At 39.0% G+C, this 26,617-nt stretch overlaps 1 protein-coding gene across 1 annotated transcript; it reads left to right on the top strand.

Moving 5' to 3' along the window:
• Positions 1–26,210, top strand: tmem184a (transmembrane protein 184a). Its single transcript, XM_069180770.1, has 9 exons — positions 1–595; positions 1,674–1,916; positions 10,085–10,250; positions 11,792–11,882; positions 14,684–14,759; positions 16,677–16,768; positions 17,374–17,543; positions 18,290–18,487; positions 23,972–26,210. The coding sequence occupies exons 2-9, from the start codon at positions 1,674–1,676 to the stop codon at positions 24,205–24,207; spliced, it is 1,272 nt and encodes a 423-aa protein (XP_069036871.1). The 5' UTR covers positions 1–595; the 3' UTR covers positions 24,208–26,210.
• The last annotated feature ends 407 nt before the right edge of the window (positions 26,211–26,617 follow it).

Here is a 26,617-nt window from a genome sequence, read left to right as displayed (position 1 = left end):
TGCGATACTGGAGCACCTGTTGTCGAGCCAGGTGTCATTTTGTCCAGCCGCTCAACAGGTAAATCAGGCCGAACTTGGCGAGTGAGTGAGCCAATCTTAAAGCTAAACGGGTTTTTTTTAAAGATGCATATATATTTTTTTAATAAAGGTGCTGAAATCGTTGCTTTAGTGACAACCACGTAATGCTTTGTGGACTTTAACCTTCCGAAGTAGACGACTGTTAAATAAGGAAGTATTAAACTTTTTTTTTAGTTACAGGAGAACTGACAGCTCTACCTGGCCAGGAAGCCACTTGAACCTTACGATGTTTCGCACTCGGTGATTCCGGAAATCGAGTGTTTAAAGTCTGTTTTTGATTTTTGGAGATGTAGCCCTTGGAAAATAACGCAGTTTAGCTGACGTCGGAGGTGAACAGATTTATTAACCTCGTTAAGTAAAACGCCGTTATAGGTGCTGAAAGCTTGCAGTGCCTGTTTTGCAAAGGTAGAAAAGACGCAGTGACAGCACTTACTTTTCGCCGGGACTCAGTTACTTGGTAACAACAGAAACTAATACATTGCGCTGAGATTGAATTGGGTGCCGGCGGAGCTCTAAGGTAAGTAACGTTAAGTTAGAAGGAACAACAAAGTATTCAGTTGTTGTTGTTGTTTTAATAAAGTAATATATAATGCTTAATAAGGAGCCGCTCACTTTAATTTACACTCTCTTCGGTGATACGATATTGCTAATAGAGAAATATAGATGGTTCTTTTAGTTTAAGAATTGCAGCCCTTTGAAACGGAGTGTAGCCAGTAATCCCACCCATCAGTGGTCAGCAGACGAGGTAACACGTGATTGAGCAGCCAACTTCCACTATTTAAGTGCTGCCACCTGCAAAAACGAGCAGTAAACGCTGTTATTCTAGACTTGACTTCACTTTAAAAAAAAGGAGGTAATTCGGTATGAAAATGTGATAATGAAGGGAGGGTCACATCTTCTGTTAGCCTTTTGAAATACCCATAAAATTTGAAAAGGCCTTGGAATACTTACATTCCTTAATTAACACTATCCCTGGAGCAGTGCTGTCATGGTCAATTAACTGCATGGTCTATTTCAATTTTGCATTTAAGGATTAATGGTTTTAATTTCATTGTCCCTATTAAATGGCTTGGCGTGAGAAATAAGTTAAAGAAAAATATGATTCTAGCAATTCAGCTTTCAATAATTTTGCCTTTTTCTCCATATTGTATTTCTGTTCTTCCTCGCTTACTCCTTGATGACAGTAGTGTGGCCATGTAATGTTTTTGGAGATTTAGTGATCTGTCGCTCTGTCCAGAGCAACAAACTTGCCCACAGCGAAAGAGGTTCTGGTGATGGCATAACTTAAGCATAACTTTTTGATATACTCTTTGTGCGTATATTCACCACTGGACACTCCTGTAAATATTAAGTAATGCTTTTTGGCCTTTATGCCTTTGAATTCAGCTCAGCCCCTCTCAGTCCAAAGTTCTGTTTGATCAGTCGTTTCTGTGTAATTATCCATATTTTATTGTAGTTTCAGACTGTACATTTTTCATGAATCAATTGATCTACGTTAACATCTGCTTCATTTGTGAACGAGTTAGAGCCTGTGAAATGCTGTAGAGCCATGTCTACAAATTATTATTTTCCTAAATTCCTTATTTTCTCTGCAGATGAACAGCTCCGGAGAGGAAATGCCAGCTGGCTTCGTGACGGCAAATTTGTCATATGCAAAGGATTCGAGATCTCAGCCGCTGTCGTCTGTGTTGTCAGACGACACAGACCGTCGAAATGGAACAGTTTTGATTTCCAAAAACTCAACCATCAGCGAAGATCAGCTGTTCCTGAACACCGCAGCGGCACAAGTGCTGTCTGGGATCTTTGTCTGGTCTGCTCTCTTACTGACCTGCCACCAGGTAAGTGGAAATTCACCCAGTGTTATGTTTATATTGCTTGAAAATAAGCCGGCCTATTTCCTGCATATGTTTCTAGGGTAATATCAGTATCAGTGATATCAGTATTTGGTGGTGGTGTTTTTTTCTCCGCTTTTTTTATTTTCAGTCTGTATTTGGCGGGGCAGCTTTTATTTTGTATCTTATTTCTTTGCCTTGTGACCTGGTGATGTAAACTTTTGATATCTCACTCTTGGCGTTAAAGGATGACGTCGGTGAGGCTCAACAGGCCTTTGAGGAATGAGATTTGAGGAGCCCAATTCTGCATGAGCATATTGCCCAGCAGCGGGGCACATGTTGCTGCACAGGGAGGTGCAAGAGCATTCTGACCACAGGAATGGTGATCCTGCTAGGTGCCCTTTTCCAGCCAAGGGAAGCCTATGTTTGGGGCATTTTCTTTCCAAAGTATTGCCCCAAGTGTATCTAGAGAGGACTGTGCACCCAGAACAGGAAGCAGATACCAAAGAATTTGCAGTGGCGCACACACACACACACCGCCTGTGTCCCCCAGGCTATCACAGTCGCAAGATGAAAAACCTGTGAGGGAATGTTCCCTGTCCTAAACACAGAAATATTAAGTCTAATCTTTGTTTTTACTATGCTCTGCATTTGTTGATAGTTTAAAAATGTAATTACAATTTAAGAAATGAACTGTGCCATCCAGTAAAAAAATAAAACATCACCCAAGCAAAAGAAACATGGGATTTTCTTGAGAATTAAGGTGTCATGACTTTTTCTAATCACTTTTGAACACTTTTTAGCGTTGCTGCTCAAAGGATGAGAGTTCTTGATACACTTAACCCTTAGACCTGCTGGGGTGTATGTGAAGGCAGCCATTGTAATAAATATGGGGAAAACAGAAGGAATTTTAGAAAACAGCCAAGTATCCCTCAAGTATATGAATTCAAGTCTGTCTGCATGAGTATGTCAGTAATCATGTGGGTAACAAAGTTAGTTTGTTGATTACATTATCACTCATAAACAGTTGCTTTTGTCCCTGGAGAGATGGGATAAATAAGGAATACCAAGCTATTTTACACAAGTGTGTATATTTAAGGAAGAGAAAGAATAGCAGTGTTCTTGACTTTTTCTAACCAAGGTGCTTTCTTTCTTGCTATTGGCTTTTTAATTCACTACATTTGTTGTTTTGGTTACAGGAACAGATGTTCTTTTCTTAATGTTGTTCTGAAACAGTAATGCAGCAGTCAAGATTAACCCCAACCCTTTCATGCATGACAGTGCTGGCAGTGTGTATGAAAAAGAGACACTCTGTTACCATTTATTATCCTCCCTTGAAATGTATTTTTCTCTTTGTCACTGTAGAATGATAAGTAAAAACATTACCTGCTGGGTGTATCATGGCCACCCGCTGGCAATTTTAAATACTGTAAGCACATTGAATTTGCCACTCAATTGTAATCCAGGCAAAAACAGCAGCTATTTCAAGTTTCCATCTGCCATGATTTATGGAGACCTCTGAGATTAGATCTGTGGGAGCAAAGAGATGACAGCAGTCAGAAAACAGATCTACAAGGTAGTGGGGTAAGGCTTTCCTGCCTTTTGTGAAAGCTGAATACTGATTTTCGAATATGATAGCAAACATCTCGCACTTTTTATCTTGTGTGTATGTTTTAACAAACATATCAGCATGGTTTTTTCCCCAACATCACATCTTGTATTGAGAGAGAGAGAGTTCTGCTGTGTTTTTAGTAGTCGTGTGTGAGGGTTTTCTTACTCAATCTCTTCCCGGGAGAACGCTGGTATTGGAAATGGGCAAATGGACAGATGTTCTGTCCTTGGCCAGAGTTTACAGTGCTGTAAAGATAAGAGCACACAATAAAAGGCCAAATATTGACTTACAGGAGCTTGAGCCTTCATATAAGGAAACTGATTGCTTTAAAGTTAGATAGTTCTTATTTTGTGTCTGTGTTAGACATGTTCTATGACCTTTGGTAATTTCTCATTTATTTGGTAACGTATGTGGTATGGCAATTTCAGTAATCATTCTTTTCAGAATGAATGTCATACCATATTTATAACTTTAGCACCCCCAGAAATGTTTCAGTCATTGTATATCTCCTCCGATTCTCAGTGTTGCCTTCAGTCAGTTTTAAAGCTGTGGTAGGATTGACCAGCAAGTGAGGAAGGAGAAGATTAGAAGTTAAAAGCTACCAATAAATTATCAACTCCCATAACAAGGGCTGGTTCATGGCTTTGTCTCAGTTCTTTTTGAAGAGGTTTGAGGAGCCCAGTTTATCCAAGATAAGGGTGTAAATGAGGTGCCACAACCCATTCCAGGGATTTTGTGAGAAACAGCAAATTGGAAATAGAACAGTAGTTAATTTATGCAGGGGATCCTAGCCAGTTTTTTTTAACTCGGATGCAGTAGCAACAGATTTTACATCTACAGGAACAAGACCAGATTCCAGGAGGTCATTGGTGAGTTTAGGAACAAATGAAGAATGAGTATAGAAGCTTTATTTGTGTAGTGGCACAGAAATAGGATCCAAAACCCAGGTTATAGGGTCATAGTTAATTCTTAGTTGATTCTTCAAAATCAATAGTGAAACATTAGTTTCATAATTGCTATTCACAATCAGTAGTGAAACCATGGGACACAACAGAACACAAAGAAAGTTCTTTCACGAGGAGGAACTACTTGTAACAAAATACCAAGATGTTAGTGGTAACAGGTGAGTTGTCATGAGAGCTGGTGTTAGGGTGTGTTGGCAGTCCTCCGCCCCTCAGGGAGTAAGTGTTCTCCACAAAAGTAGTTCAATTTGCCAAATGCAGTCTGTGAAAGGCAATAATAATAATCCAGAGCAGCTCAGCAGGAGTGTGCCGTTCATTCCTAAAATAATCTGTTCTTTTTCATTTTCATTTAAATTTAAGTGAATTAATTCAACCTACTTAATGCAATTTATAATCGTGAGTGTCTCCTGGTGCTTGGGAATGCCTTTATAATATTAGAGAAGCATAGTGGCGAAGGGGTTAGTATTGCTTCCTTGTAGCACTGGGGTCCTAGGTGCAGTTCCTGGGGTGCTGTCTGTGTGGAGCTTGCATGTTTTCCCTGGGTCTGTGTGGGCTTCCCCCAGGTATTCTGGTTTCTTCTCAGACTCCAAAGACATATGGGCAGGTTAATTGGATTAAGGGAGTATTGGCCCTGGTCTGAGTGTGTGCATGTTTGTGTCGGTGTCTGTGCATGTCCTGTGATGGACTGGCGTCCTGTCCAGGGTGTATCCTGCCTTGTACCCATTGCTTGCTGGGATAGTCTGGCTCCTCCGCAGCACTGAAGTGGATAAAGTGGTTAAAAAATGGGTGAATGTATGTTAAAACACTTGTATAGGCAGGACAAAGCAGAGGTAGCTTCCAAAGCACAATTAAAGATTTACAGAAAGGGTCGTGTTTGACAGTAATATGGATAGGTATAGACCTCTGTTTTGCAGTACATTTTCAAAAGAAGAATATACAGAAAATGTATTTTAGATTTCTATATAAAGGAGTCCTTTTTAATATCCCTTTGACAAAGAATAGCTGTTCAGCCCATACCTGAACATTGTAGATCGTTCAGAAGCATTTCATTATGGTTCTGCCAGCAATGGGAAAATCTGTAATTGTTATTCTGGGCTTTTATCTCAGCCTTCCTGTAGAGATACTTGGTGTAAGTCTCAAGAGTTATTACAGCTCTTAGTCCCCGTTGCAACCAGTTGTTTATCACGATTGTTGAGCTTTCCACATTTCTTTCATTCTGCTGACAGACAGGGCAAGGTCATGCAGTTCTGAGGTGCTGCACTCCATTTACTGGATTTCTGTGAAGCAGCTGTTAGACGAGATCCACTGAAGTTACAGGCTGGCAGAACAGGGCCTTGTTATACATTGTGTAGCACTCTCAAACAGGTGTAAAAAAACAGCATACTGTATATTCAATGCCGTGTGCATTGCTTATCCAAAATACTCTGATAAATCTTTTTTTAGCTGTATGATGTGTGTAATTTAAGATCCAGTATGTGGAGGAAGGATTTTGCTTGAAAGTGTCACCTAAGAGTATTTTTCTGATGTGCAGTGTAAATTACTATAAAATAAGTCAACATTTTTATCAGTCTGTGCATGATTTCACTTTAAGCCATGTCACATCAGTATTGTTCATTCCTAAATTCCAGGAAGCCCTCAAGATTATAAATTGCAGTAAGTATAATGCATTAAGTCCACTTAATGTTAAATGAAAATGAAAAATAAAAGATTTAAGAATGAAGGGGAGATTTACTTTTTATATCTAAATTAATCATTACTTTGGTAATCCTGGTGTGTTAATGCAAGTTCAACATTGCATTGGGACACATGCTTTGTGACAGATGGTGGAATTTAGTGCCCACATGTGCTAAAGCTTTAGTACTAGTTAATGATATACCACATCTCATTTCTGGCTGAAGGTAAATGAAAATAAAATATTAAACTGATCTGTTTTAGTGAAAGACTTCAGTTTTCCTCGTGTAGACTGGGAACATACAATAGGATTGTCGGCTCTAGAAAACATTACTGTGATCATGCTTTGTAGTATATATTGAGACTGTAAATGAGGAGTTGAAATCAAAGGTTTACCATTTCAGATAAACAGACTATAACGGAAGAGAAATAGAATGGAATATGATGGGTCAAAAAAAGAAGAGAATGGAGGGGGACAATTTAGATCTTCCGTTTGAAGCACAAAAGATAGTATTAATTGACAGTAAAATTGGTAATGTAGTGCTAATTTAAAGAATAATAAAACTGAACCGAGTGTGTCATACATAAATAGATCTTCCTTCTATTGCATGTAAAGTTATGGAGACATACTAGACTTATAGGATCTTCTACATGGAAAATGTAGTGATTCTAGGGAATAATGAAAATTAGTTTTAGAAATGATAGGTCTCATTAAAGGTCTCTAAACAAGCAACAGCAGTAACGGGTACAGATGGAGGAGACAATATATTGTGCATGTTGTCAGAACCAGTACACTGGCTTCTTTCAAGAAACAGTTTGAGGAAGTCCTCAGATTGATTAGCTGCTAGAAACCAAACGGACTAGAGAAGCAGATGGGCCAGAATGAAATCTCCAACTTCTTATATTTGAAAGGTGTGAGCAAGGCATTCTTTTATATTTAGAAGGAATGTTGCATTTGAGTGATAGCTCTCTTTATTTGTACATTTTTGTGGACTTTCATCCTAATTCAAACTAAAATTTAGATTTTCCCATTTAACACCGAAAGCAGATCTAAAGAGGTTTTTGTCTCGATAATCCGTTTATAATTTTATTCATTCGTTGCCTTTAGGAAAGTGCTTCTAAAAAGGGTATTTTATATAGTCACCTAAAGCATCTGATGTGTCCTGTTTAAATGCAGTATATATTACCAGGTGAGATCTGAGAGGGGTAAAGAGGTGAATTTCATCCCTGCTGAATTGCCTTAATTTCTACACTCTGCAAATTAGCCTTCCAGAATCTATTTGGAAATCTCGAAAGCCGTTCCTTCCCAGAGAAAAGCGAGCGTGAGCACATACAGTACTTGGAACTCTGGGAAGCAGGTGAATGAAATTGGGTTAGTTAATAGTGCCTGGAGATGAGTGGCCCAAAATAAGGACCCTCTTCTTCCTGTCATATTCTCTTTTAGCCATTAAAAGGAGTTGCTGTCTATCTACTAGTTGCTATCTATGATCTAGGAATATAATGATTTTATAAGTATGCTAAGTAGCAGGGTAGCCCCAACAATCATGGTGCACGAAAGGAAACGATTGAAGATGCAAAACGGAAGAAGTACCGATTCTCCGTTCTATTGATAAAGATGATGCATGTCATCTTTTTTTAATCATGCCATTAGACCAGAGGGTCTTAACCTGAGCTGCAAGCAAGATGCCCTTTCTTGGAATGCAAGACATGAAAGATTTTTTTTTCAGAAGGAAACACAAATTATTTATAGGCGCATAAGTAGAACAGCTTTGTTTAATCAGACCTTGCTATTTTAAGGTAAACTTGACAAAATTTTTCATACATTCTTAATTAAAATAAATAATTCTATAGTTATGATGCATCCTAGGCTTAAAGAACTGACCGGCTCCAATCATACTGTTGTGAGAACACACCCTGAGACCCAGAGGATTGCAGGCTCCAGGAAGGGGCCATGGATTGAGCATACAAGGAGAGGCAGATGGAGCGACGTGGCTCAGAATGTGATGGTTCGCCGTCCTCTTCTGTAATTAGATGCCAGTTGTTTTTTGTTATCCATCCGCTCACTTGAGCGGTGCCAGATTGCGTTTTTCCACATCTCAACTCGCAGCTCGCAGCTACGAACTCTGCCTCCGCACACGGGAGAATGAGGGAGGAGCAGATTCCTCCCACCCATCCACTTTTGACCCACTTATTTAATAAGACGTTACCAGCTGTGTGGACCTGTGCAGGAGGGTCAGATTGGAGATTGGAAGGGAGGTGTCTACAGCATTGCTGTGGCATGTGCAAGTAACCAGGAAACCACTTGGGTCACTTAAGTGAGTCCCAGTCACATTCAGCTAGTGACATGACCCAGGCTTGAACATGTAACACCTACACCAGAGTGCTAAACATGCCTGCCACAGCACCTTTACCAGTTGACCCACTCAGAAGCCATCTCATTCCTTTTTCTTAAATGCACTATAGAAACGGAAGAGCTCCTTCCGGAAGTCGGCATGCACGGCTGAAATGGGTCGAAGGCTGACCTGCACCCCCTGAAACTTTCATCTGTTGCCCAGCGTGTTGAAGGGGTGTCTTAGTGCCCTCCTGATGCCTTTCAGCCTGAACAGTGGGGTTTGTTGCAGTGGAGTGGCATGCATTTCATATATGACATGGGGAAAAAGGAGTCTTACGCCGTCATAGACTTGAGAGTCAAATCCCAGGTGGAATGGATGAAGCTAATCAGGCTTATTAGAGTTAAATAAGCAAAACTGCAGTAGCTGTTATTAGCCATGCCTGGGTGAGTGTGCAGCTTGTGTGATATTGAGTAATGGGAGAATCCTCCTCCGGGGCGAGAGCTCTGCTTCTTGGGAAGGTGAGTGTGATGAAGCTTCACGTACGGAGGCCTTGTCTGCTCTCGGGGTAAATAAAGGATGAGAGCCTCCCTGCTTCAGTTTCCAAGAGTGCCAAATTCATCACGCTTCTCCCTGGTAAGCGTCTGCACTCTAATGGGCGTTTAATCACATGGCGTTCCATGTGTGAAAGGTAAGGTACTGAGGAGAAAATGAGTGCAAGGATATGTCATCTTCACTCTAAATTGACAGATGGAAAATACATATAAATTGCCGGATTACGACATTACTGCTATTGGATGAGCGGGTATAAAAATGAGCTGTCTCATTCAATTTACATTTTCATTCTCTAGTGAATTCCCAGACTCCTTAAAAGTCGGCCTTCATAAACTTTCTTAACTGGGCTTAAGTGATTAAAGGTGTGCTGAACTTTTTTTCACCTCTTAATGGAAATCACAAAGTCAGAAGAATATTTGGTATTAATGGATATGGTACTGTATATGCTTATGCACTACATAGGACTGAAAAGCAGCGCTGCAGTGATCACTAAATTGTGTTTATTGTAAGGAACCAGCAGTAATAAGGTTTGGTCAGATACAGTGCTTGTTTAGCCAAAGTGAGCCTTTAATTTGTTAGAACGGAGAAATATACTACCGTCTGATTAACCAATGCAAAATCTAAATGCACCGATACGGCATGTTTTAGTGGGCAACAAACAGCCAGTGTTGCAACTGCATGTGTATACAAACAATAGAGCTCAGCAGGCAACAGTGTCAGGATCTCGCAGCACCGTATTTCTCCTTTTGTATGCTGGTTTTCTCAGCTTGGTTTCCTGTTTGTCATGTTTTTTTGCACTTGTTACATTTATATCGATGAACTCAAAAGCCTGATATAGCATCTCATTCATCTCGCTGTCATTTTTAATCTTCTAATCCATGATGTTTTGCTTTTTAAAACTGTGCCTTAATATTACTCTTAGTGAAGCCTTTTTTAAAATATTGATTCTCTAAAACTACAGGTCACCTCCTTGAAGACTACATTCATGTATTGTTTTTTGTTTCACTGTACTGCACATTAAAAATAATCTTACTTATTTTTCAGATCTATATGCACCTGCGGTCTTACACTGTACCAAATGAGCAGCGCTACATCATCCGTATCCTCTTTATCGTTCCGATCTATGCCTTCGACTCTTGGCTCAGCCTGCTGTTCATCAGCAATGGCCAGTACTATGTTTACTTTGACTCCGTGCGGGACTGCTATGAAGGTAAATGTGACACACCCTGCTCACTTCTCCGGTTTTATTTTTTTAGTGGATCAAGAGATAGACTGGCATTTACAAATTCACTTCCCTTTAGAAACTTCATATAAGTAACAAGCATGGGACTAGGGTGAACGTCTGAAAAAGAAATATTGGAACCAAGTGTTTGGAATGTAGGCAATGAAGAGAGACTGCATTTAATAACCAGTGAAACTGGTTTCATTGATAGAGTGTGATATGAGCAAATAGTGTCCTAGTTATGTTTATCATTACCAGAAGAACGTTTAACACGTGTCCTTCTGCCAGTCTGTAATTTAAAGAGTGTTTTTAACCTTTATTAATGACTTGATTCTCCTAGTATTGGTAGTGTTTCTGGGCTTATAATGACAGTCTGATCAGCCTGTCATTGAAAAGCCAGGCCGAATTTCCATTTTTCACAAGGTATATTGACATGAAATAATGTGCAATGTTCTGTAATGGCGAATTCTTATTCTAATTTCAAGTAGCAAAGTGACCAATTTTTTCAGCTGTTGAGGAGATAGTGGTTGTACTGTATTCTTGTGGCATTTTGAACCCTTCCACCAGATATGTCTTCTCATTATATTAATTAGAACTGAACTTCATTCTAGCTGGATATATAAAATGGTACATGTAAATATTCTTGCTTTTTCATGTGATCCTCAAAAACAGAATGAAACGGGACGTACTGAAGTTTCATGGATTGTTTATATGAAACAAGCATGCAAACATTTTTAATTTGATAGTTGAATCTAGAATGTAATTTCATTCAGTTTTTCCTTAGGGTTTAAATGTAATGACGTTGTATTGCATCACGATTACGGCTGTTGCCTGATCTTCAGTTTGTTTTCTACAATTGCAAAATGAGACCTAAAATCCGCAAGAGGTGTGCACTCCCTCCGTAATTAAAAAGGTGACTCAAAGCAGCAAGGATTAGCTGTAATTTGAAAAGAAGCCTTATGAAATTGAGAATGCAATACACACTATTTGCTTTTATGCATAAGGATTAAATCAGGAGACAAGAAACATGTGAAATGTATTCATGTATGTAATAACTTTAAAATATTGCCAAATGTCTAGCTTAATTACACATGAAACATCTGCCCAAACAAATAACACATGTGGCAGTATCAATTTCTTTGAGATACCTTCTCAGACTCTGTATTAATCTCAGCATTAGGTTTCTTAAGACCACTTGAAATAGCAACAAGAGATTAGAGAGGATTTTTAGGACAGACAAACCTAACACCTTTGGCCTGTATACTTTGTCTAATGAAATGAGTAAGGAGAAACCTTGATTTGTTCTTCCCGTTCCATATACTTAGCAGTATACAATATCTGCTTTTGGTAATATTTGGGTTATTACAGTTTCCAACCATGTTTTAATTACAGTAAATCATGAAACTTACAGATTATTGATGTTGTACCTCAAAGACATGCTTATAAATGAAAGGCAATGTATTATCTTATTTATTATTCTTGTATTTGTATTACTAATCTTGTATTTTCATTTTGTCTTGGCTCTACAGCATTTGTTATTTACAACTTTCTCAGTCTGTCTTTTGAGTATCTGGGAGGTGAAAGTGGAATCATGTCAGAAATCCGAGGAAAACCCATTCAGTAAGTGCTTTCACCTCTTCGGTTTTACCACTACAATACACACAATGTGAAACTGCATCAAAATCCCAACAGTGCGTCTCTGTAGTAGATCACATCCTTCTACTTAAAGGCTGACCCTGGGGTCTGTGTTGTTTATCTGTATATTGTCAATAAATCAGTTAAAATGATTGGACAACTGATAGCTGCAGCATGGATCCCCTCTTTTACACGAAACCGTACGAGCTTCAGGCCCCAGTGTGGGGTCACTGTTTGTGTGATCAGAAACTCGATGATTTTCGTTGCAGCTGACCTCTTTACTGAAATGAATCCTCGATTGAACCCGTCACTTGCTTGGTTAGAAGCTTTGTGCTCTAAGGCTGGATAATTAGAGCACAAAAGAGCACAAAAGGCCAATGGCAACCTCCTACATGTTTAGGAACCGAGAGTAATGAAAAGATACAAATTAAGTCAATTATAATGTCTGTTTAGATTCAGTCATGTCGTGGAGTACTCAGGTGGGACAGACACAGGCAGTTGTGTGGGGTCACAGGCCCGGGATTGGGAAACTCAGTCTTTGAGGTTTCTACACCAGTCCTGGCAAGGCCCAGCATTTCTTGGCTTTTGAAATCCCCTGTGAGCAGCCTGGAAGATGGCAATGTAGCTTGCTGCATTTCAAGATGGGAGTTCCCCAAGAAGCATAGAAATACCTTTGTCTTTCTATGACTGCTATGTGGTTTTAAAGGGTGTTGAGTTTTTTTTTTGTGGGGAGTGGCTTGGTGTGCATAGCACTTCATAACTCTTGTCTGTGTTTTTAGCAGTTGAGATTTTGGATGACTGTCGTAAATTTTTGTAATCCCTCTATTCGGAGAAACACTGAGAAAAGGAGGCTGCTATGAAGGAGAACCTTTAGGGAAATGTGTATATACATTGTGTTGTTGATATGCAGGGAATAAAATAAGCTAGAAGCGTTTCTAAACAGTATATCCAAACTAGTTAGAATGCCAATATTTAAGTACATTTTGAGACATCTGTACATGCAAACAGGAATTTATATCAGGGCTGTATACAGAGTTTAAAGATCTTTCCTGAAACTGTAGTTTTTGCCAGTGAAGTTAACAGAATTGTTTCTTCAGGGTCAATGTGTATTAAAGGGGAACTGCAGTCCCGGTTTCTCAGACTGGATATTACATCTTATTAAATCTCCTTAATAATATAATTTACAGTAACGTAACATTTTAAAACTTCTGAATTAATCTGGAAATTTGTGGAAGTCCCCTGGTCTCATCACAGACAAGAGAGTTTCCAAGAATTGTGACTTAAACTGTCCCTTCCCGTTCACTAGTTACTGTAATGATGAATCTAATGTGATCTGCATGCAAAGTTCACAAGTGAGTTTTTCAGACAAATATAGCTGTCTTGGAGTCGAGAGCAATATTTCTATTGGATTAAAACGGATGTATTCACAACCCTGCTTGCTTACAATGGAATGAGGCTCCACCACGTCGCCAGATGTTTTGTTGCCGATCTGAATAGCAGACAATGATGGCAATATAGCGCTGCACAGACCTGGAAATGCATTCTATATAGTGATGTAAACTGGGGGTTTAACACGTTACTGTGTCCATTTTGCTTTTAAGATTAAGGTTTGAACGGCACTCATCAGTGCCGATTCTTTCTAACCCCGAAATATAAACAATAGTGTCGCAGTTCCCTTTTAAGGTGGAATCTCTGTAGGGGTCCTACACACTGAAGGAGGAGGGCAGTTGTGCTGGGTGGGGAGGATGACTAAGTTTGGGGGGATGGTTGTAATTAGAGAGAAGAAAGGAATTGAAGCTTAGAGATAGCTTTGTATCTGTGTCGTTATGATCTTGTATTACTATTTCCTTTCATGTTTTTTTTTTTGTAATTAAGTTCCCTTGATTTTATGGTACTTCAACGATGCACAGTGTGTGAACTTTGTTGGAAATCAATAAAGAAAAGTGTCGTAGGCCTTTTCGTTGCCGTTGTGTGTTTTGGCAGTGTTTGAGAATGTTTTTGTAGCCACAGTGCCTGAAAAATGGGGGGGGGGGGGAGGCTTTTCTTTCATTTAATCTGTTTTAAAGGATCCATTTTTTTCCAATGACCTAAAGGAAGGTCTCATTGGAGAACACTGACCGAGTATCTCAACCCTATTTCTTAATATTTGGGGAATACAAGAGATGTTTCAGTGCTGCTCTGATGTACTAATGTTCTAATTTATAACATACCTTTGTACTGTATTTGATTAGTACATGCAAACCTGGCCTGTTAAAATGTGTTTGTACACACGTACAATTTGATACTAATGAGCATGTCCCTGCATGCTGTTAATTGAGGATATGCATACCACTTGGCATATACTGCTGGTCAGTTTGTGGAAGATAGATGTTCTTGTGAATGGAAATTTCTTTAATACGCTTTTGCCTGGAATCAGTCAAATAGAAATTCACTTAAATATGATTAAAAACAGTTTAATATTTCTCTACTTTGAGGACATCAGGGTTTTACTCCTGAGACAGAACTGCATGTGAGACTAATGAATGTAATACTCTTATTATGTCTTATTATGCAAACTGGTCAATCTCAACTCAGATTATATAGACCTCATGAATGTTTAATGCTGAAGAATATATTTACAGCTAGATAGGCAAGATTAATTTATAATGGAATTCTTTTTAACCTTGCCCAGTCCGGTATCCATAATTACCCCCTGGCTGAAAATCAAACTGGAAAGATGCATGAGCGATTGTATTTAATCACAAGAAAAGAACAAGAACTCATTACTGTCTTTCTTCTGTGTGTAGGTCAAGCTGCTTGTATGGCACCTGCTGTTTGGGAGGAATGAGCTATTCCATCGGATTTTTGCGATTCTGCAAACAGGTTTGTGAAAGTGAAAACTCTTAAGCTTAGTTAAACAACAAGTCTAAAAGATATACCTTTTTGCTCACACCTGAAGAAGGCTCCACGGCCGAAACGTTGTGTTTTCTTTCTACTCTTTTCAGCGTGGAATAAACCTGTTACTTGTTCCTTTGCAGCCTACGCCTGCTGACACAGCTCCCCTCCTGAAATATCTAAAAGATGGTTCAAGCGGAGGACTACATCATCATGCGTAGGCAGCAAAGGAACAAATAATAGGTTTATTCCTTCATGAGAAGAGAAGAAACACAATGTGTGGAGCCTTCTTCAGGTGTCTTCACGCACAAAGAAGGTTCCACAGGCGACACGTTGTTTATTTTCTTCTCTTTTCATCATGGAATAATCCTTGACTTGTTCCTTTGCATACCTAAAAGAATATGCAGTTATTATTAACATTAGCAGTTCATGGGTTTTATACATTATTAAATAACTGTGTCCATTTCTAGTGAATACCATGTTATCTTTTTTTTTTAATCCTTTCTTCTTTTGTCAGACACCCAGGGTGTCTCTGTCCTTTGTTGTCTCTGCTGAAAATGATGACCTCTATCATTTCATTCACTCGTGTACTGTGAAAACAAATTGAACCTCCATGGCAGTGTACAAAGTAAGGTAATGTGAGTTGTCAGGTTTACACTCTTAAAAAGGTGCATTGGGATTCTGCTGGGGGGGAGTCTCTAGCACTGATGGAAATTATACTTGAAGGGTATGTCTTAAAAAATTGACCAGAATATGAAAATGAATATTTTATGGATAAATGGGAACAGATAAACACATGAGTAGCTATGATAGACTGAAGACGTGCAGTGTTTTCAAAGCACTGCTTTGTGTTCCTTGAGTTAAATAGGTGGCAGAGGAGCTGCTCCATTTTCTGTAGACAAATTTGAAACCAAAACAGGAAAACGTGCTTTAATATTCAATTCCTTTTCTTGGCCAGAATATCTAATGATGTTTATGATGGGATATTTTTACAATTGCCATTAAAATCTAATGCTAGAAGTGCAAAAAGCAGTCGAACCTTTGCAGATCCTGGTTTGCTGAATAAAATCACAGGGTTGTTTTGATCAGAAGTGATAAATAATCCCTACATTTGTTTTCATTTACAAAAAATACAATTATACTTTATAAATATAAAACAGAAGGCATTTATATCTACAGTGAAACACCCATTTGAAATTATCAAAATAATTTCATCATTACTTCTGTTAAAGGTGAAAAAAAGAGTCTAGTACTGTGTAAGTTTCTTAAATGAGTATTTGATCTGAAGCATAACATTTAAAACCAACATTTCAAGCTATAATTTCACAATTGATTTCTGCCTAAGAGGCTTGTTTTGCTGTTAAAGTTTAAATTTAAATCTCTATTTACGCACTGTGCGTTTGAGAAAAGATACTCTGAATAGATCTATATAATGCAAAGGAACAAGTCATAGGTTTATTCCATGAAAAAAAACGCAACATTCCGGCCGCAGAGCCTTCTTCAGGTGTCACACCTGACTCTGCAGCTTACGCATGCTGACGCAGCTCCCCACCAGATCTATATGTCTAAGTTTGGAGAGGCAAATGCAAATCTGCTTCTGGTTTGTAAATACTGCTTTTTGCTATAGCTTTTGTGGAATGTTCAATGCATGGTGAGTATCCATTGCTTCCTTAAATGTGTTAGATTTTGTTAAGTTTCAGATTTTTTTTTCATGTGTTAAATCCTGATTATTTATATAAACCCCGCCTGATTTTAAATACTCTTGCATCCTTTTCGCTGCTGTGTGCCAGTGTTTGTTAGGCAAATAGATCTTAAAGTCAAAAAGGCTTAGAGTTTACATGTATGTAAAAGTGATTGCTCTTTGAAATTTGACAACTTTGTGTGTTTTTTTTTTGTGGCTTCTAGGCAACTCTGCAGTTCTGTGTTATAAAACCCATTATGGCTGTCATCACCATTCTGTTGCAAGCGTTCGGCAAATATCATGATGGAGACTTCAAGTGAGCTGCAGTTTTTGCTTACTTTTTCTTTTAATCAGTTTGTTTTCTTTGTGTGTAATTTGTTTTCTTTTGGAGCTTTACACTAACGAATTCTCAAAACAATCAAAGGAGGAAGAGTGTGAGGAAATACAGAATTTTTTTTACTAGGTTTCAGATTGCACTTTCTCAGAAAATGAAAAAGAGAGAAAATATTTGACGAGCAGTTGGCTTTTTGGAGTCTGTCATAGCAGTCTGTTAATGAGCTCTGCGGAATCACTAAAATTTGTATTTTTATAATCTGTGTTGTCTGTACAGTTCTAAAGACAGTCCTAGAATACGCTCAAAGAATAATTATTCTCCTTATTCTTTGAACTCTGTACATGTATGTTACTATCCTGATGCAGTTTGAAAACTTGTCATTCTAATTTACAATTATGGTGAAGATAAAAAGAAAAGGACTTAACAAGCCATTAATTTACCCTTCAAAACCAGATGACGTTTGCTGTATGTGATTAATTATATTACTGTATGAAAATAAATAGAAAAAAACATCTTTACGGGAATATAAATTGGAACTGTTGGGTTTACAGCTTCTCTAATTGGCCGTGTTTCTCTCCGTTCCCCAGTGTGAACAGTGGGTACCTCTATATTACCATCATCTACAATTTCTCCGTCAGCCTGGCTCTGTACGCACTCTTTCTCTTCTACTTCGCCACCAGCGACCTGCTCCGCCCTTACGAGCCCGTTCTCAAATTCCTCACCATCAAGTCCGTGATTTTCCTCTCGTTCTGGCAAGGTGGGTGGGCGCTCTTCGCTTGCAGACATGCCCCGGCGTTGGGAATAAAATAAGGAGCTGACTCGCGTGTTAAACCGTCATGACCTGCTCGGTACCGGCCTTCAGATTCACATTTGTGAAATGAAAGTGGGAAATTAAATTAGTGGTGAAATCCTATCAAGGCATCAGGCTTTTCTTTTGAAAGATTACAATGTCTGACTCGAAACGGAGAATATCTGTGATAGTAGCTACAGTTTAATCATGTCCAAAACTGAGATACTCTAGATCATGCTTGTCGTGGGTGGCGTACCATTAACATACAGTATATATGGTATCTTTTCTGCCCATGTACCTTTTGATGCATATATTGATTCTGTATATTGCCAAATCTTTCTTTTCAGTCAAGGTGTATAATGTTTGGACCTCCCCTTAAAAAAAAAAAAAAAAGATGAGTGATCATGACAGAATCCTTTTGAACCCCAGGAAGGGATGTGGAAAACGCTGAGCAGAAAGAAAGAATGAAATACAGTCCATCTTTCTTTCTTGCGAGATGTAGAGCAGGTGCCGCGGTTTGGTGCTGAAATTAAAGCGTTTTCCTGTGGTATCGGCTAATTAACATTTCCTTCAGCGGCGGTGTACTCTTACTGTTCCATTCAGCACAGCAGTCTGGGAAGTGCTGTGTCATTTCAAAGAAGAGCAAAGTGGCCATTAAAATTGTGTTGTGAAATCTGTCCGATGAGGTCAAGTCTGCTTTTTCTTTCCCTAAGGCATGCTGCTGGCCATCTTGGAGCGATGCGACGTGATCCCTAAGGCCCTGTATATCGATGGCCATAAGGTGGGAGCCGGGACAGTGGCCGCAGGCTGGCAGAACTTCATCATCTGTATCGAGATGTTCTTCGCCGCCATAGCGCTGCGCTACGCCTTCACGTGCAGAGTGTACCAGGAGAAGAAGAGCGACACGCCAGGCACGTACCGCCATCGGAGATGTGACGTTTATTCTGTGCACAATCGCGGCGCAGCTCTGCAACATGGCCATCGTTCAGGCTGAGTTAACACAGCCAAGCGGTTTGCCCGCTCATGTTCGAGATGGTTTTACATTCAGGAGGGAGGTTCTATTGCTCGGCAAATGGTTTTTGTGTCATTGTAGGGTTATTTACCAAAGTTAAATGACTGATACAGTCACAAGAGTAATAACTGGTGGTGTTAAATGCCCAGTTTTAGGAGAGCATTTTGCTAACCCAATAATAATGGAACGCCATTGTAAATTCACAAGTGGGCTCGTATACTTTTTCACATTCTTAAGGGTCATAAACACAGGAAACCCAAGTATAATTTACTTTAAAATGTCAGGGTGGCACATCTTATGCTTGAACGTGCTATAAAATCAGCAAAACCACAGTTTAGTTAAGCATGCAACTATATGAAAGTGTAGTTAAAAAAACTTTGATTAGAAATACTATAGGCAAATGTCCATTTAAAACGTAATACTTTTGAAAATTGTTTTAAAGATGGGTTACATTTCTAGGACTTTATTGGTTAGAGATCTGGTCACAACAAAGTAACATTTGCAAGCTTGAGACTTCAAGCTGTTGTTGCACTGCTGAAAATAAGCCCTTAATGGAAGCCAGTGTTAGTTTTGATCCTGTGTTTTCATTTGAAGTTCATGTTAGGAATATTGCAGTAATATCTTTTTTACATTGGCATAACATTGTTTTTTTAACGCTGTAGTTCTGTCTGGTGCTTCAATATTGATGCATTAATGAGAGACTTAATGAACCTTAAGTGGTTCTCCTGCTCTCGTAAACGACAACAGAAAAGTCTAACTCCAGGTTATTTTAAAGACTTTTGCATGAGTATAATCTAACTCATGGTGTGTGATCTGCAGAACACCTGGATCCACACTCGAAGCTGGACAATAAACCATTCTTGTGAACAATACCACATCTGTGGAACTCCGTGCCCGGTGTTCAGTCCAGACCTGGCAACTGCCAACATTTCTAAAACATGACTAAAGCTTGAAAAGACCTGTCTTTTCAATAAAGCTTTTAATATATAATGTAATTCTATTGAATTAATTTGGTGTGCTTGTTTTTTTTTTCTTTTTAGTTATTAGCTTGTGCTTTTGTACATCGCTTTCAGTTTTTTGAAAAGCACGTATAGAAAAAAAAATCATTGTGAACGGTTTCTAAATTATTCCAGGTTTTTCTACCATATGAATTAATAGCACAGCGTGATGAAATGACTCATATAATTACACTGTTGTTTGTTTTTCCTCATAACTGAATTTGTGATTTTTAAAGAAATATTAAGTCATTGCTATAAATGGGAACATTGTCCATTAAATGGCTACATTATTTATTTTTTCAGTAGTAGACCAGAAATTAAATGTGCGTTCTGTCAACAGAGAGACTCTTTAAAAGACCAGAAGACACATGCCATACTTAATAGACTTCTACTGATTTGTATGGAGACGAGGCACAAAAATATCATAGGCAATGCACAATTTTTAAAAACTTTCCTTTGCATGGCTTTGATTTATGTTTCTCTTGGTAGAGAGGACAAGTTCAGGCTGGTTTTTTGAAAGATTAATAAGTTCTTACGCCCTTGTGCCTCTCTGATCTTACTAAAGCTTTGAGCAGAGAATATCCAAGCACAGACGTCAGCATGTTCTCACGCAGAAGCACAACAAGATGTGTTGTTCAGGGGAGAGCCCAGTTCTTCAGTTATTAGTCCTCAAAAGCCTTTCTTTTTCCTTGAAAGGAGTAGGACTGTTCTGGGTCTTAACATAAAAATTGAAAAGGAAAATTGCTTTGGTACATAAAACATTAGTCATTTTATTTGTCCATTTATGTACTGTGCTCTGCAAAGTTAGTATTTTAGTTCTAAAAAACAATTTATTCTTTCTAAAAGTGGGAGTTTTAAATGTGTCCTGGCTGAGTCTGCTGTTGGGCTACTGAATTTTACTGTGTAAAATCAGTATGATATACAACTATACAAAGCTTGTCCCTTTGCCATTTGTGATGGTTAGAAATGGAAAGTGCCAAAATATTTCAGTCTTTATTTATTATTATATTGACTTCCCAGTCTTCTCATATCTCAAAAATTTGTGTAGCTTGATTGTTATTCAAAAGATACTTTCTGGGTATGACGTACAGATGTCAAGGAACATTTTGAAACATAACATCGCTCCGTTTTTAAGAGCTGAAACATTAACTGATTACTAACTTGGATTCCCCAAGCACCTAGAAATAGATGTGGAACATTGTTCAGTGATCCATGGCTTCGTGGAGTAAATACCAGCCTCTGTACTCGTGTGTCCAGAATGTAAAACCACTAACGACCATTGTCACACACCATCTTTTAAAAAAGAACCCAAACACACCTTGTAATCTTTATCTAAAAATGTCCGTGGACTTTTTAATTCAGAGCAAACGTCTGCATAGCACCAACAACATTTCTGTACATCCATCGAATGTCTACAGTGTGCAGGGATCCGATTTGTGAAAGGCTCAAAACCTTGCAATGCCTCTTGGCAGTTCTTTTGAAGTGATAATATTGCTGTAGTTTCAAGTTAGCCAGCTGTGGCCTGAAGCCTATGACAGCATACCTAACTAAATCTTCAACCCTGCAGCACATTATTGCACCTGACCCCAGAGGAAAGGCTAAGGTGGCTCTTGAAGTGATCTGAAACAAAATAATTTAATCTTGTCTGCAGTGGTGCACTTGGACAATTGGTACACAGGTGATTGCTCAGACGTTCCAACTTTAAAGAATGAAGCAACGCCTGTCCCTCAAGCAGCTTAGCAGAAATTCTGAAGGCAATCCTGGCCTCTGTGGGGGGGGAGTGTATCGTTCAAGCTTTACTGCGGCTTTCTCGTCATCTCTGCTCATGCTCTTATCCATCAAGTGCGAGAGTGACTGAATGCATAAGAGCATTAACTACAGGTCTTCCTACAGGAGGCCAGTAGGCATGTTTAATTATTTCCAAAGCCTTCATGCATCCGAAACTGAATTTCAAAAGGAACTCGAGAGGTGTAGAAGGTTTTTCTGAATTGCCTCTATCAGATGGTCCGCTGCAACAATTGGCAAGTTGGGCCTGGCTACAAATTTACATAAATAACCCCTACATCTGCTGCTTGGAAGATCTCGGTTTTCATGTTTTAATGCCTTATCCATCAAGGGGAATTGGGCAGAGCAGGTTATTTGCAGCGAAGCTTTGGGAAGGCAGTGTGACAAAGCTCTTTCCGTGATCCTGCATACTGTTTTTAATGCTGTCTATCTAGTGCCCATCATTATTGTGCAGGGATCCATTAAATAAATTGAAAAACAGACAACCATACGTGCTCAGGAGAATGCACACTCTGTGCCACTTAACAGAGCTTTTGCTGCACCTTGCATTTTGTACCAGGGCCGTGTACAAGTAAAATTGTCTCCTTGCACTGGCATATGTTGAACATGTCATCTGAGCGTAGGTATAAGCTCCTTGCATTATTTATTTCTTTATGCCACTTGTTAAAGTATGTCGGTTTGATGGGTGCTTTTATCCTGAGGAAAACGGAGCTAAACATATACTGGTTAGCTGTCTTTTCCAGATCTTCTCTTTCAGCCTGTTCTTATTCCCAAAGAGCAGCCACTGCACATGTCTTCAAAGGTTGTAAAGATGTATTCCCTTTTCTAGGATCTGCTGTCTTGGCATAACTGAGTAGTGTTTTGCGAGACTCTGCCAGATCTAGGCAAGTAGGGTATAATTGCCACAGCTGGTTGTGTATATCCCATTTCACTGATCTTATTGGCTCATCTGAACCGTTTCCTATGTACTCTGTATGTAGGACAACCTGTGTGTTGTGAGGTTGCTCTTACAAATGTGGGTCAAGTATTTTCAGGGGGTCCAGTATATTAAAATGATTTGCTTCCTTGGCAGAGGATATACATAAATGCAATCTAAAGTTAGAAATCTATATGTAAATGTGAATGGAGTTTAGTTTCTCTTATTTGAATGTTTAAACTGGAAATATTAGCTGAGAAGGAAGCAGACACTTAAAAGTTTATGTTTAATTATACCATGGCATGGGGTTCTCAGCTCATCTAATGAAAATGTCACGGTTCATTAAAATACATTATTCAGTGTTTGGGGGGAAAAAAATGATTGCCTTCACAGCAAGTGATTTTAAACACAAATGATTGATTTTCACATTTGGCGCATCAGTTTGAATAAATCATTGTTGATGCTTGTTTAAATTCAAATAAATATTAAATATTTAAATTTCTTTTTGTAGTACTTATACAACACAGTGGAACATGCTTTGCATTGTGATTGCGCTCTTAAATTATTACAGAGGTCAAAGTATCTGTTGCAATTAACTCACTAAATGAGTCTCGTTATGATGTTAACTGTTCATAAGGTTGGCATAAGATGATTACACACATATATGAAGTTTTCATATATAACATTCCTCTACATTGGAGCAGAAATGTTATTAAACCCATTTAAACAGAGACTGTCGAATTGGTCCAGTATTCAGTATTTCTCTCACAGTGTATTGCCTACAAACATCAACCAGAGTTGTGGTTTCTTACAGATAGATTTCCGTTAAAAATTGAACGATCAGGCGACCTGGCTCTCCTCTGATATTTTTACCTTCGTGGTTTCTGGAGCTGTGAAGGGCAGTGACGAGGGTCTGGGCCACAGCCTGGCCCAACGGCAGCTGTACAATCTTCAGTATAAGTGCACACTGCCTCCTGCAGTCGTCTTTCTTTCTTTTGCCCTTTACATCTGTTTAAGCTGGATTTGAGCGGTGCGTCAGCTGTAGCACATGTCCCACCACAAAAATGATTAACCTGCACAGATCTTGGAGAGTTATAAGATTAATAGATGAATCATACTCAAGTCTCATGCATTTATATGTCAAATGGTTTGAGGCCAAGAAAGCAACAAAGTGAATATTAGTTCAGCCAGTTATTTTTTATTGAGTGGAGAGTTTATGTACTATGTTACAATATGTACATTTGCTGAATGACCTGAATTGAAGAATGTAATAAATTCACAATGAGAATTAAACGGTACTGCTTATGGTACTTTCATGCAGAAGTCAGTTTTCATCTTAAATCTTTCAAGCATTCAGTGTACTGTACAGCTTGGTTTCAAAGTTTTCTTTCTACCAGTGCTATTTAGAATATGAGGCTGATTTTTAGAGATGCATCTGGCTCTTTTTCAGAATGCAATGTATTTCTCACTCGATTGGCATACTTCTAGTTTCATTTATATTAATGGAAAAGCATTCAGTTCCAAAGAAATCTCAGATTTCTGGCGCATTGATATCCAAAGTCTTAAATTGAGCTGCTGGTTCTTCAGGGCTAGGTGGGTCGCCTTCTTCACTATAAGCTAGAAGACAAAGGACCAGTGGGGCTATACCAGATTTTAACTGTTGTCCAACGCCGTCTCTTTGCAGATAACATTGCCCCAATGCAGAGCATCTCCAGTGGCTTGAAGGAGACGATAAACCCCAACGACATGGTCCAGGATGCCATCCACAACTTCTCCCCCGCCTACCAGCAGTACACCCAGCAGTCCACACAGGAGGTGGACCAGCCCCATCAGAACGGGAAGACGGGCTCTGGCGGTGGGGTTAAACGGCCAAAAAGAAACGACAAGATGATGCTGATCACCTCGGACGACGAATTCTAGATCCTGGGGACAGCACACAATCTAGGGTCATTCCGCACTGTAGCTGCTGCCCCCGGAGGACCCTCCCTGTCCCACCCAAAGAATATGAACACGTGCCGGACTTCAGAGGCAAGGCGGGCGCGTCGGCCACCAGCTTCGTCTCGTCCGCGGGGTGCCGAGACGGAGACTCCGGTGGGTCTCTGAGCATACCTTATCCTGCAAAATGTTTACTAAAAAAAAATACAGAAATGAAAACGTGTGTTGGTATGAACGATCGGGCAGAAGCCGTTGTTTTATAAAGGGAGAAAGCGCCAAATGTACTTTTTGAGTTCCTGTGTCGTGGAAGAGGAAGCTGTCCGGTACATCAAGTCTACAGATTGCCATCTGTGGGGCTGGGCGACTTGATCAATCATTGTTGATATACGAGTAAGTGACAGACAAGCCACAGAAAGCCACCACTTTATTTGATTCATGTCGGTTTAAAGAAGAGGCTTATGAGTTTCGTGAATCGGGAATAGAGAAGACGGGCTGTAACTGCAGGCTCATCTCTGCTGTTAGCAAAACGGAAACAAAAAGCCCACTGAAGCTGTTGAGCTCATTAATAGAAATGCTGTGGAACTGTCGGCTGCACAGAAGACTTCACGTCAGCCTTCAGACAACAGACACTGCTGGCGTGTTCACGGAGCAGGAGAAGGGCCCTGAGAGCAAAGCTGCTGATGAGTCTGTTTCTTGTTTCCTCTGCTGTATTATGACATGCCATGCACAAACCAAGGAACGTGCATTCTACATCCCCATTGGAAGAACAGGACTGGCTGAACAAGTGAATTCACATAGGGATCTGTAAAGTATTGTAGGTAGCACCAACACTGTCAAGAATGTGTGTTCTAAAATAAATGTTTCTGTAATTAGGCAATGATTGTACAGTATGTTCTTGTTGCAATTTCTGAAAACTAATAAATACACCTGTAAGAAAGTAGACGTTGGTATACGTATCGTAGCTGTTGTAGTGTCTGGGTGTGAAAATGCTTACAGTATATACTCACTTGCTGGGGTTTCATCTTCTCCTAAACTTAACATTTCTTTGTAATGTTTTGATAATGGGATACAAAATCATTAATCAAGCATGCCTTCTATTTTAACTTTACATTGTGATGGTAATGCGCAAGCAGAAAGAAAAACACTCCTTTACATTGTCTACATATCTCCATATTAATAACATCGGTGTTTGCAATTAAATATTTGCATTTTTACAGTCTTTCTTTTCTTAGTGTCCTTTCTCCTGTTGGAAAGATTTTAAAAAAACTGAACATGGTCTTTGGACTATTTTCTCACACAGTTCCTTTGTCTGATGATGATCTTTTTACAGTTGCTCTCCCTTGTCACCATATTAACAGTTTGCACAAAACTGAAGACATTCAATGTTTCCTGTCATTCGTCTCAATTTAGTCAAATCCAGTCTTGCTGTGTTTTGCTCATATAGTATATTTCTCAAATATGTGTGCATACAGTACATGAATACTGTACTTTGGTTCTTATCAAGAATGATCTGGTCGACTGCTGTGTGCTTTTAGAGGTTGAAGATGTATTATGTATAACAGTGTTGTTCTGTTTCCTCAGTAACTACCAAGTAGATGGCAACTTGAAAAAGCACTTCTACTGAAGTAGAAATGGTGGTTATCTTATATCCTGGAGGTAGGAAGCTATCAGAAGCCTTGTTGTGTGATAAAGATCAATTTCTATTCAAATGTACAGTTTTCACCTGTGCCAATGCCCTACCCCATGTTTAATCAAGCTACGAGAATAGAGATTCATGCAATTTTTCTGCATTACAAAAAAATATTTTTGGGGGCATACACTTTTCTTGAAATGTGTTGTGCATCTGTCCTACTTCAGCCTTGGCCAGGGAATGATTCTGCTCAAATACAATTATACAGTACTTTGTATTTCACAAATTCTCTGACTGTTTAGTAATAAAGCTACAGTACTGCTGTATACATTTAAAATAAAACCATTATCCATAGAAAGGTTTTGTGATATTTTTCAGGGAAGGGTTGATCTGTGTCAGTTTTATCCCGGTAAGCATACAGTGTATGCAGTGAAAGTTAAACTGTCTGATTTCTTTCTTCATAGGAACAATGTTTGTTTAAGCACTAAGTTGATTGATCTTAATCAATTAGTTAACTTGGTCATTTTTTATTGGGAAAGTATCTGAGGAGTACACTTTTTACAAGATTTTATTGATCCATTCAGCAAGTCAGTCCAACTTAAACTATTATTCCTTTCCTTTGGGAACCAAGGAAAATACATTTTTAAAATGTAGTGTACATCACTGCTTGTATGGTTACATGAACCAGCCATTCTTTTTGCTTCTTTGAGAATGTTTTCTTGACTCCAAGGTTTGTATTCCTCCCAGAAATGTCCTGAATAATCA

Source organism: Lepisosteus oculatus, chromosome 19, assembly GCF_040954835.1.
Source record: "Lepisosteus oculatus isolate fLepOcu1 chromosome 19, fLepOcu1.hap2, whole genome shotgun sequence".
In the NCBI taxonomy this organism is placed as follows: domain Eukaryota; kingdom Metazoa; phylum Chordata; class Actinopteri; order Semionotiformes; family Lepisosteidae; genus Lepisosteus; species Lepisosteus oculatus.
This window is presented reverse-complemented; position numbering and strand designations above follow the sequence as displayed.